The sequence below is a fragment of the Centruroides sculpturatus genome, unplaced genomic scaffold (assembly GCF_000671375.1).
Source record: "Centruroides sculpturatus isolate CEXI.00-Female unplaced genomic scaffold, Cexi_2.0 scaffold209, whole genome shotgun sequence".
Lineage (NCBI taxonomy): Eukaryota > Metazoa > Arthropoda > Arachnida > Scorpiones > Buthidae > Centruroides > Centruroides sculpturatus.
The window spans coordinates 173714-187370 of NW_019384446.1; the positions used below are offsets into that span (position 1 = coordinate 173714).

Consider the following 13657-nt stretch of genomic DNA (forward strand, 5'->3'; position numbering starts at 1 on the left):
GAAGCTGGTTTACAACTAGAACAGGCACCAGAAGTGAAACAATTTTCTACAGTTTCTGTAAGATAATTTTACCAAAATACATGAGGCTATAAATAACTTCTGTGCCAAAGTCCCTGACTGGGTGCACAGACTCCCACAATCTTCAGAAGTCAATGCCTTTCTTTACCCCTACTACAACATTTTTCAGGAAGAATGTGGAAAAACCCAGATGTGGCAGTCACAATGTTGACTAAGTTCCTATGAAAGCATAACATGCAGAACCATTGTTGAGAGAGCTTGTGGTGGAAGCAGATTCAGAGATCCCAAAGAGTGAATTTTAAATTTTACACTTGTTATTTTTACCACAGTATGTTTATGAAGAATGTGATAATAAATATCCTAAGTTTTATGCATATTTATGTAAAAAAGTAATTGAATTTGCATAAGTTTTTTCTCAATACCTTGCATTATAATTTTATCTCAATTTAGGATATTTTGATTTATGATCGCTTCTGACAAAATCTAATCTGTTGTTAATCGAGGGCTACCCATATAGAAGCGAAATGGAGAAATAGGAAGAACTACAGGACATTAAAAATTACTTACTTCAATTCCAAAAATTAGAATTTTTAATCAATCACAATAAAATGTCTGAATTGATTATTTATAAAGAATGAAAGAAAAAATTTGACAGAATAAAAACCCAAACAGATAAGATTAAGATAAAAGTTTGGTTTTGTAAGTAAAAGTCAGAAAAACAAGAAATTACTGTTAAAGAAATACACTAATGTTAGTAATATACTAATGGTTGTAATTTCCGTAATGCAACTGCTTAGTTTCTAGAATTATGATCCATATTCGTGAGGGGGGGAAAATCACCTGAAATTCATTGCTTTAATACTTTTCTTAAATCTAAAATCATAATATATTTTACATCATTATTACTGCAACTTGAAAAACTAATCTCACCTATAACTTCACAGTCCGTCTGTTCTCTAGGGGTAAGTTTTCGAGATGTGCTAGTTGGCTAATAAAGAAACATTATTTTAATTTCTACACACAAAAAGAAACATGATAGTTAATTAATCAAGCATTCAAAATATTTTTTGAAGTCATTATTTGAGTAAAATTATTTATTGTTTCATGTATACAGTAGAGCATCGATTATCAGAATGCTGATCAACCGAAAGTGTTCCAGTCAGACTGTGTCGTGCTGAATTGAACATTTTTGATACTAGATTAACTTTTAAAGTATAATTTTTTTTGTTTTTATATTTTTCAATATATTTATTTTGTTTGTACAAAATAAAGAAATAATTTTTATTTATGTAATATCTAAAAACTTTCATTGCCTGTTCAAAAACTATTTTGCTGTTAGCTTTAATTTGAACATGAAGAATTGTTTTAATCTTCTGAGAGAAATTCAATTATTTTCCGTAAGTATATTCTACCCCATTACCATAACTTACCTCATTTGCATAATAAAATCTGTGCATAATACACTTTTAGCACAATTAAAACAAAATAAAAAACTATTCCTTATTGCTGGATTAAAAACACTGTCTAGTGAAATGCAAGATACCATGTACTGTACAGTACATACCACCACTATTGCCTCAAATCCTTTAAGATTTGGGCAAGAAATTGTTATTGCAGTAATAATTTAAAATAAGATCATGCTGCAGAAAGTATAAAAATAATGTAGTTGTGCAAATGTAAAATTAATTCCATAATAAAATATTATTACTCAAGGTAATACGTAAGACTTAAGGCAATATCCACTTTTCTCCATAAATTAATTGTACAAATGAAAGAAGTGGTTAATGGTCCAAATTTGTATTAAACAATTCTATTGTATGTTTTCAGCCATTTCACTGTAGTTTAAGATCTTTTAAGTGACATTCCATTGTTTACCTGATGATAACTAATAGTAGTACAGTACATGCTTATATTATTTTTTGTACTTACTTTCATAATTTTTTATTTCAATAAAATAATTTTCTATTGAGTCAGTGTGTCTATTTAGAATGTATTACCACATTTTCACAGATTGTCCAGCATGTTGGTCTATCTGGGGGAGACCAAGAAATTAGATATTTCCGTGTGGTAAAAACCATTATTAAGTTTTCATTTAAAACCTTGAAACTGTTTCAATATTAAATTTAAAAAATTAAGCTTTAAAACTAGAAAAAATTTTATTTACCATAGAATTTGTTGGTGGAAGACGTCGCCTTAACAACTGTGTAACTACGTCAATTATACGTTCATGAAGTTTTGGAAAGCGCAACATTTCTTGCTATGTAAGAACAATTTAGTAAAATTAAATTTAATAAACTATATTAAAAATTTCATGTAACTAATTCAAATAATAAATATAGTTATAAAATATAAACAACAAAATAAAATTTGTAAGAATATTACATGAAATCATAAAAATATCAAAAGTCATAAAGTTAAAAATAAAGAAAGGAAAAAAAAAAACCAAAAATTAGTCTTATAAAAATTTTTAATACATATATATTGCATTAATATAGTTCCTTACAAAAAAATACTATATTTCTTGTATATACAGTCGACCCCCCTATAACACTGTTGATAATTCTGTTTTATATGAATTCCATTATGTACGAGTCACTTAGATTTTACAAATACATGAGCCATTCACAGCCCGGCACACACATTTGTAAAATCTAAGTGACTCACACAACATGGAATTTATCTAAAACGGAATTATCAACAGTGTTATGGGGGCATCGACTGTACTACAGGTATCCCTTGTACATGACATTCCTACAACATAGTTTTGTTCTAAGATTCAGGAATTGGGGAAATCCCTACATAAAATGTCAAATTTTAAGTACAAAACTGTCATTTGATATTTTTTCATTCAAGAAAGCATGCATATTGACTCATATTTGCCCATGGATTTTAGAATATTGAAATTTTCAATGTTGTTTCATACCTTTTGTCCAGTTTACTTTAATGAGAAGTGACTACAATTTTTATTCCTTGTTCTAGCCTCCAATTCTAGTTTCTTATAAACTGTGTTGCTGTTATTAGTGATAGTGTTCTAAATGAACCCAAAAGACTGTTGTTGTATTTTGTTTTTATAGATTAAATTAAAATAAAAGTTACAACATAAAAAGATTAAATTTTTAAAGATCTCTTAGGCAAATGCAAGCAAATGAAAATATCAGATTTTATGAAAAAAGCAGAGAAAAATCATGATGTTGATACTTCAGATTAAGAACAATAGTAACTTTGTATAATAGTGTTTATCAATGATGAAAAAATTAATATTAACATGCAATACTTTTGATGCAATTGTTAGTAAATTATTGATTACTTTAATAAACATATTTTTCTTAATTATGAAATAGAATATTATACTTTTGCTAACTTTTGGAACATAACCTTATGTTTTGTACTAATCCTTTGTTTCATATAGCAAGGACTTGCATAACATGGCACTTTTTTGGAACCTAACTACCCTGGTATATGGGGGATATCTGTTTTTTTTTTGTTTTTGTTTTTTTAAGTACTGATTCATTTTTTTTAGAATTATTTTATTAAACATTTAGAAGGTTTTATTTTATGAAAAATAAATAATAAATTAAATAGAAATTATATTTGAATTTTAAAAACAAAATACATATTCTAATAGCTAGAGTATATTTATTAATTTAATTTAATATATTATAAAGAATTATCAACTTCAAAATATGTAGTCTTTATAGTTTGAAATTTTTGTACTGCTAAAAAAAATATTAATTATGAAATAATTTTTATTTATGTAATATCTAAAAACTTTCATTGCCTGTTCAAAAACTATTTTGCTGTTAGCTTTAATTTGAACATGAAGAATTGTTTTAATCTTCTGAGAGAAATTCAATTATTTTCCGTAAGTATATTCTACCCCATTACCATAACTTACCTCATTTGCATAATAAAATCTGTGCATAATACACTTTTAGCACAATTAAAACAAAATAAAAAACTATTCCTTATTGCTGGATTAAAAACACTGTCTAGTGAAATGCAAGATACCATGTACTGTACAGTACATACCACCACTATTGCCTCAAATCCTTTAAGATTTGGGCAAGAAATTGTTATTGCAGTAATAATTTAAAATAAGATCATGCTGCAGAAAGTATAAAAATAATGTAGTTGTGCAAATGTAAAATTAATTCCATAATAAAATATTATTACTCAAGGTAATACGTAAGACTTAAGGCAATATCCACTTTTCTCCATAAATTAATTGTACAAATGAAAGAAGTGGTTAATGGTCCAAATTTGTATTAAACAATTCTATTGTATGTTTTCAGCCATTTCACTGTAGTTTAAGATCTTTTAAGTGACATTCCATTGTTTACCTGATGATAACTAATAGTAGTACAGTACATGCTTATATTATTTTTTGTACTTACTTTCATAATTTTTTATTTCAATAAAATAATTTTCTATTGAGTCAGTGTGTCTATTTAGAATGTATTACCACATTTTCACAGATTGTCCAGCATGTTGGTCTATCTGGGGGAGACCAAGAAATTAGATATTTCCGTGTGGTAAAAACCATTATTAAGTTTTCATTTAAAACCTTGAAACTGTTTCAATATTAAATTTAAAAAATTAAGCTTTAAAACTAGAAAAAATTTTATTTACCATAGAATTTGTTGGTGGAAGACGTCGCCTTAACAACTGTGTAACTACGTCAATTATACGTTCATGAAGTTTTGGAAAGCGCAACATTTCTTGCTATGTAAGAACAATTTAGTAAAATTAAATTTAATAAACTATATTAAAAATTTCATGTAACTAATTCAAATAATAAATATAGTTATAAAATATAAACAACAAAATAAAATTTGTAAGAATATTACATGAAATCATAAAAATATCAAAAGTCATAAAGTTAAAAATAAAGAAAGGAAAAAAAAAAACCAAAAATTAGTCTTATAAAAATTTTTATGCTATATAATAAGATTTTGAGACCTATTTTATAAATTATACATTCAAAAATTAAGGAAAAAAGAATATTCTAGAACTGCAGTGTTTAAATAGCAGATGATTTACTTTTATTATTTTATCTTTTAATGTCAATTGTATTCTATTATCATATTAGTTCATTCTTATCAATAATGAGTTAGGGTATTATAATTTAACACTTTTTACAAACCTGAACTTCTGTTCCACAATGTTGTATAATTCTTTGCATTTCCTCATGGACAAGCTCTACACATCTTAGACTGGGCTCCTCTAGGCGCCGTATTTGACGTTTTACAAGTAATTCAAAAGATACTTCAGGTACAAATAAAGCAGGTCTTGGTCCCTTAAAATAATTTCATAATGGTAATATCATCCTTATACATGCATCTAATTTTATATAAACTTTTACAACATTTAGTTAAATTTCAAGTATAGAATTTGAATTTGCTTATAAAAAATAATTCATCCATCAGACTTTTTATTTATATAAGTTAACTTAATAAACATGAGTGATGGAACATTTCAAAGTNGTGTCTTGAACCTGTAAATCATACTTTTCCTTTAGTGATTGAATCATGCTGTTCATCTATCTAATTCCTTTCAGGGAAAATTTTTGAATTGAAATAATGTGATCTCTGGTTTACATCAGAAGTTTGTATATGGTCAATCGGGGCCTCTTGACACTGGTCTTGATTTTCATCTCTCTAACTTCGTTCGAGATTAAGGAAAGAGAGAGACAGACAACAGAGGGAATTTATAGGTCTACAATTTTTTCAAATTGCAGCCCAATAATGTATAATTTTATTTTGTTACATAATATACAATAATTCCAGTTAACCAGGTTTTTAAAAAATTTTATAAACATTTGGGTTGCAGAACCATTACAAAGAAATACATTGGGTCATGTGAGAAAAGTTTGAAAAACACTGATCTAGACAATAATGCAATTTACTGAGGAATGGCTACAGAGACTGGACAAGAACTTGTTCTTAATAGCCACATTATTTAATTAATTAATTAAACAAAGAGGCCAAATGTTATTTGTCGAATTCTGTGAATTAGTATAATTGTGTTTTCAGGCTCCTGATAACTCCCACAATCATAGAACAGAATGTAAGCCTAATACATTATTACTGTGTGATTGCTATTAGACTCATTGGACTTCTTGATCAGTCAATGAGTGACTAATGGTTAATCTGACTGACCACATGTAAATTTTCCATTATATACTACATATGACACACCCTATATATACATACATATATATATTATATAATATTAAAAATATAGCATCACTTACTTTGTTCACTACTTTCTCAGTTGTAGAATCTGCAACATTTAGATTTGTAACATACTGAGCACTTGGATTTGAAATATTTTCTGTCTTTTTATTAGCTATTTTCCTGTTATCAAATACATCTGCTTTATTTGAACAAATGAAAGCAGCATCATGAAAATCTGGATGCTTAGTATTTATATATGATAATTCAATAGCAACTAAATTTTCTACCTACCAAAAAAAAAACATTTTAGAAAAAACATCATAAAAGTCATCATATAATATCTTAAATTTAAAATAATTCAAACATTGTAAATTTAAAACATTAAAAAAACAACTAATAATTATATTAAAATGTAGATATTTATATCTTTGCTAAGTCAAACTATAAACTTTATTGCATTACTGAAATGCTTTAATGTGTTGTAAAAGTAATCTTAATTCAGTAAAATAAAAATTATAAGTGATGAAATGAGATTTAAATAATAAAATTGTTATAATGTATGCAGCTAAGGAGCTGAAAATTGCACATTATCATAAAATATTAATTACGAATTTGACCATTTCTAGGGGAAAGCCATACAGTCTATATTCCAATGACAGATATTTTTTTTGTAAAAATATCTGTCATTGGAATTATGTATTTGAGCTAGAAACTGGAAATTTTTGAAATCAGTTAACCAGTTTTCAGATCAATTTCAAAGCCACAGAGCCACTTTAATACAACAAACATAATAGAATAGCATATTATATTAATAGTATATCACAATAGTATTTCATTTTATTAATAAAGTATAAAAACTAAATAAGCTCCTATTTCTATACAAAAATTTAAAAAATATATATCTATATTAATACATATATATTGCATTAATATAGTTCCTTACAAAAAAATACTATATTTCTTGTATATACAGTCGACCCCCCTATAACACTGTTGATAATTCTGTTTTATATGAATTCCATTATGTACGAGTCACTTAGATTTTACAAATACATGAGCCATTCACAGCCCGGCACACACATTTGTAAAATCTAAGTGACTCACACAACATGGAATTTATCTAAAACGGAATTATCAACAGTGTTATGGGGGCATCGACTGTACTACAGGTATCCCTTGTACATGACATTCCTACAACATAGTTTTGTTCTAAGATTCAGGAATTGGGGAAATCCCTACATAAAATGTCAAATTTTAAGTACAAAACTGTCATTTGATATTTTTTCATTCAAGAAAGCATGCATATTGACTCATATTTGCCCATGGATTTTAGAATATTGAAATTTTCAATGTTGTTTCATACCTTTTGTCCAGTTTACTTTAATGAGAAGTGACTACAATTTTTATTCCTTGTTCTAGCCTCCAATTCTAGTTTCTTATAAACTGTGTTGCTGTTATTAGTGATAGTGTTCTAAATGAACCCAAAAGACTGTTGTTGTATTTTGTTTTTATAGATTAAATTAAAATAAAAGTTACAACATAAAAAGATTAAATTTTTAAAGATCTCTTAGGCAAATGCAAGCAAATGAAAATATCAGATTTTATGAAAAAAGCAGAGAAAAATCATGATGTTGATACTTCAGATTAAGAACAATAGTAACTTTGTATAATAGTGTTTATCAATGATGAAAAAATTAATATTAACATGCAATACTTTTGATGCAATTGTTAGTAAATTATTGATTACTTTAATAAACATATTTTTCTTAATTATGAAATAGAATATTATACTTTTGCTAACTTTTGGAACATAACCTTATGTTTTGTACTAATCCTTTGTTTCATATAGCAAGGACTTGCATAACATGGCACTTTTTTGGAACCTAACTACCCTGGTATATGGGGGATATCTGTTTTTTTTTTGTTTTTGTTTTTTTAAGTACTGATTCATTTTTTTTAGAATTATTTTATTAAACATTTAGAAGGTTTTATTTTATGAAAAATAAATAATAAATTAAATAGAAATTATATTTGAATTTTAAAAACAAAATACATATTCTAATAGCTAGAGTATATTTATTAATTTAATTTAATATATTATAAAGAATTATCAACTTCAAAATATGTAGTCTTTATAGTTTGAAATTTTTGTACTGCTAAAAAAAATATTAATTATGAAATAATTTTTATTTATGTAATATCTAAAAACTTTCATTGCCTGTTCAAAAACTATTTTGCTGTTAGCTTTAATTTGAACATGAAGAATTGTTTTAATCTTCTGAGAGAAATTCAATTATTTTCCGTAAGTATATTCTACCCCATTACCATAACTTACCTCATTTGCATAATAAAATCTGTGCATAATACACTTTTAGCACAATTAAAACAAAATAAAAAACTATTCCTTATTGCTGGATTAAAAACACTGTCTAGTGAAATGCAAGATACCATGTACTGTACAGTACATACCACCACTATTGCCTCAAATCCTTTAAGATTTGGGCAAGAAATTGTTATTGCAGTAATAATTTAAAATAAGATCATGCTGCAGAAAGTATAAAAATAATGTAGTTGTGCAAATGTAAAATTAATTCCATAATAAAATATTATTACTCAAGGTAATACGTAAGACTTAAGGCAATATCCACTTTTCTCCATAAATTAATTGTACAAATGAAAGAAGTGGTTAATGGTCCAAATTTGTATTAAACAATTCTATTGTATGTTTTCAGCCATTTCACTGTAGTTTAAGATCTTTTAAGTGACATTCCATTGTTTACCTGATGATAACTAATAGTAGTACAGTACATGCTTATATTATTTTTTGTACTTACTTTCATAATTTTTTATTTCAATAAAATAATTTTCTATTGAGTCAGTGTGTCTATTTAGAATGTATTACCACATTTTCACAGATTGTCCAGCATGTTGGTCTATCTGGGGGAGACCAAGAAATTAGATATTTCCGTGTGGTAAAAACCATTATTAAGTTTTCATTTAAAACCTTGAAACTGTTTCAATATTAAATTTAAAAAATTAAGCTTTAAAACTAGAAAAAATTTTATTTACCATAGAATTTGTTGGTGGAAGACGTCGCCTTAACAACTGTGTAACTACGTCAATTATACGTTCATGAAGTTTTGGAAAGCGCAACATTTCTTGCTATGTAAGAACAATTTAGTAAAATTAAATTTAATAAACTATATTAAAAATTTCATGTAACTAATTCAAATAATAAATATAGTTATAAAATATAAACAACAAAATAAAATTTGTAAGAATATTACATGAAATCATAAAAATATCAAAAGTCATAAAGTTAAAAATAAAGAAAGGAAAAAAAAAAACCAAAAATTAGTCTTATAAAAATTTTTATGCTATATAATAAGATTTTGAGACCTATTTTATAAATTATACATTCAAAAATTAAGGAAAAAAGAATATTCTAGAACTGCAGTGTTTAAATAGCAGATGATTTACTTTTATTATTTTATCTTTTAATGTCAATTGTATTCTATTATCATATTAGTTCATTCTTATCAATAATGAGTTAGGGTATTATAATTTAACACTTTTTACAAACCTGAACTTCTGTTCCACAATGTTGTATAATTCTTTGCATTTCCTCATGGACAAGCTCTACACATCTTAGACTGGGCTCCTCTAGGCGCCGTATTTGACGTTTTACAAGTAATTCAAAAGATACTTCAGGTACAAATAAAGCAGGTCTTGGTCCCTTAAAATAATTTCATAATGGTAATATCATCCTTATACATGCATCTAATTTTATATAAACTTTTACAACATTTAGTTAAATTTCAAGTATAGAATTTGAATTTGCTTATAAAAAATAATTCATCCATCAGACTTTTTATTTATATAAGTTAACTTAATAAACATGAGTGATGGAACATTTCAAAGTTTGTGAAAAATTGACTTCACACAATGAAATTGTTTTGATTTCTGATGTAATGATTAACATGAAAATGTTATTAACATAACTCTCTAAATAAATTATGAGAGAGTCTACTTTAAGCATAGTTTTTTAGTATCTTAATATTTGAAAACAGCTATTTAAACTACCTAAATTTTAGATTAATTCAGATAGAATAACAAATATAGAACTGAAATTAAACTGTCAGTAAACTTTCTTGTGGGTCAAATTTTTATTTACTTACTTATTACCACCTGCTTATCATGAATTCAGTTATGCTGTAAATTGGACCGTTTATTTTGAAAGTGGTGTAAGTCCATTTTTTCTTCTTTCATGATATTTAAACATTTGCATTTTAGTTGATTCAAAAATATAAAGTGTACTAAGTTTGACAAAGTTTCTATGACTTTAGAAATATGTAAGTTGATTGCATAAAGACTTCTATGTGAATTTAACTAAACTAATATATTCTTTCTGGGCCATAAATGAACTTACACCACTTTCATAATTATTGAACTGTAAAATTCATTAAATTTCTATTATGTAAAACTTAACGTCACTTGAAACACATTGTTTTATTCCGATTTTTGTTCATATATAATAACAAGAAATAAAATAATATTGTTTATTCTGAACATTAAAAATATTTACTTATTGTTAAACTATTTTATGATAAGTTTATCATTATTATTATTATATTAGACACTGCTTTTCATTTAGGTTCATTACATGGATTTTTTTCCATTCCATCAAATTGTAGATTTGTTGGTAATATTTATAGTTTTACTCCTCTATTGTAAGGGGCTGTCTTTAAATGATGTCCACACTGAAAGGGAGGGAGGGGGTTAAGACAAGTCGGACACGGGGGTTAGTATAGTGGACATCCATTTATTTCATTAAATTTTATACATTATGCATTTTCTTCTTGTGTCGATTCCAGCCATCTTTGGACAAAGTACAAACAACTAATTATGACTTGCTTTTCCCTCTTTCCTTCCCTTTGTTCTTCTTCCTTTCTTTCCAATATCTCTTCATTCTCTCACTCTGCTGTTGTCTTTGCTCCTGAGTGAAGAGTCTTCCACATCTGTTATTTTCCTTTTCCTGAAAACCCTTGAAGTTCTTTTTTTGTTTCTAAATCTTTCCCTGTTCTGGATATCTTCTTCAGATATGCCCATTTCTGCCATGTCTTTTTGAGTGTCATTGATCCATTGATTCTTATTCTTTTGGTTGTTGAAATACGTAAAAATTTGTTTTGTTAGCCTATTTTCCCCCATTCTCTTTATATGTCCAAAGAAGCTTACTCACCTTCTCTGAATTGTATCAGAGAGTCTTGGGATTTTTTGATAAAGCTCTTTATTGCTCCTTAGCATGTAGTTACCACGTTAATCTATTTTTGGCCCCAGAATTTTTCAAAGGATCTTCCTCTCTTTTTCCTCCATATTTTCTATTTCCCCCATTTTAAGAGTAGCAATACCTTCTGCTACATAAAGTGCTTGAGGTGTTATAATGTGTTATAATGTCTAATTTTTGCATTGATGGAGATGATTTCTTGTTGTAAATGTCTTTGGAAAGTTGATAGGCAATTTCCAACTTCCATGTTCTGGCATAATTTGCTGCTTTAGACAACCCATTTGTTTCAATAATTTCTCCAAGATTTTGATCCTTTGTTAATTTCTCCAAAATAATCTGTTTTTAGTGATTTTGGGGCACCTGAAATATTTGTTATGTACTCTGTTTTGGACGTAGATATTTGTAAGCCTGCTTTCTTCGCAATTTTTCCTAGCAGGTTAATTTGGGTGATGGCTGAGTTCACATCCTTAGCCAAGGCCGCAAAATCATCTGCAAAAGCCAAACCATTGATTTTTACTCCTTTGTGTTTGGTTCCTAATTTAATTTGATTATTTATCCCAGCTTCTTGTAATGCTTTTTCCCATTCTCGAATGATCTTTTCTAGCACACAGTTAAAGAGTATGGGTGAGAGTCCATCTCCTTGCCGAACTCCAGTTTTGATTTCGAATGGCTCAGAAATTCCCCTAAGGAATTTTACTTTAGATTTAGTATTTGTAAGGGACTGTTTGATTAAATTTATAAGCTTATCATCTACACCAAATTCATTAAGTGTAGTGAACAAGGTTGGTCTATCAATGGAATCATATGCTTTTTTAAAATCTACAAAAGTGACAACATAGTTGCATTTCGTCATGGTATAATACCTAATTATAGATTTTAGACTGAAGATTTGTTCCATGCATGACCTTCCTTTGCAGAAACCCCCCCCTATTCCCCTATGTGAGCGTCAACTTGCTTTTCTAGTCTGGTTCTTATTACATCTGATAGAATTTTGTACGTTACTGAGAGAAGTGATATTCCTTGATAGTTATTTGTATCCATTCTGTCTCCTTTCTTGTGTAGTGGATGGATTAATGAATGGAATGAATGAAAACCTGATGAATGGAAATGTGCGTTAGCACATTTCCATTCATCAGGTTTTTCCACTCATCTATGCATTTTATTATATTTTCAAAGTTTCTTGTATGTTTCATTTCTACTTAGCATTCATAAAGTGATGAAGGTTTTAATGGGGATAAAGTTATGTTGGACATCCATAGAGGGAAAGGGGTTACAAAAACTTGGATAAACTGGGACAAGAGGGAGGAGTAAAAATTTCAAGAAAAATGCACATGTAATTTATGGACAGCCCAAGTGCTTAGACTGTAGAAAATGGACTTACACCACTTCCAAAATCAATGGTTATGCAATGTCATTTATCAATAAATTTTCAATTGATAAAAGCTTATGGTTATTTTAAAATGTTAAGTGTGAATTGTTTATAAATAAAAAGTTCACACTAAATTGTATGTATATTATGTGTTTTCTCAATTTTTTCCAAAAAATGGAATTACACCACTTTCAAAATAAACGGTCCAATTGATCACAATACACATCAGCCATTCTCCATCAATCTATGTACAGGTAGGCCTCCTACAATGCGGTAGATACGTTCTGTGAAAATACCACATTGTGGGAAATTGCGTTATAGGAGATACCAACTTAATACAAAAACTGGGATTTGGTTCTAAAAAGAGAAAAACTTGACGTTTGAATGGCGTTTTTTGAATTTTTCAAACCAGCCATTGCTAGCCATGAATTTAAATCCTTATTTCATCAGCCGACGACTGTCCCATTTGTTTTAAATAATCAAATATCTTTAAGGCTTTGTGTTTAACTGCACTTTTATTTTATTAAAGGCAACCGTTTCTTGTTTATATCTTCTACCCATAATATTAGCGCTTGTTCCATTTTTTTTTTTCATTATAGGTGCTCTCAGAGTAGCAACAATTTTCGCAAGAATAGATGATCCGGATGCAACTGAATTCCTAATCTTTTCTTCCTATTGCTTATTTGACCGAATAGTTGACTCATTTAAATTAAAATGCCTACCAATATTAGCTATCTGCTCTTGATTTTTAATTTGATCCAAAATTTCTATCTTTGTTTGAAGAGATATATTAATAAATTTCCTTTCTAA

The 13657-nt window shown here is 27.7% G+C and overlaps 1 protein-coding gene across 2 annotated transcripts in view; it reads right to left on the minus strand.

Annotated features, from left to right (window-relative positions):
• The window catches only part of LOC111620397 (dynamin-1-like protein), a 93303-nt gene that overhangs the window by 2433 nt on the left and 77213 nt on the right, over positions 1 to 13657 (minus strand). For both annotated transcript variants that reach the window (XM_023362315.1, XM_023362314.1), the window contains 4 exons: positions 9778 to 9930; positions 9264 to 9356; positions 6272 to 6481; positions 949 to 1006 (listed from right to left, as the gene is read on the minus strand). In XM_023362315.1, coding sequence (XP_023218083.1) covers positions 949 to 1006; positions 6272 to 6481; positions 9264 to 9356; positions 9778 to 9930 — 514 coding nt within the window. The remainder of the gene's footprint in view (positions 1 to 948; positions 1007 to 6271; positions 6482 to 9263; positions 9357 to 9777; positions 9931 to 13657) is intronic.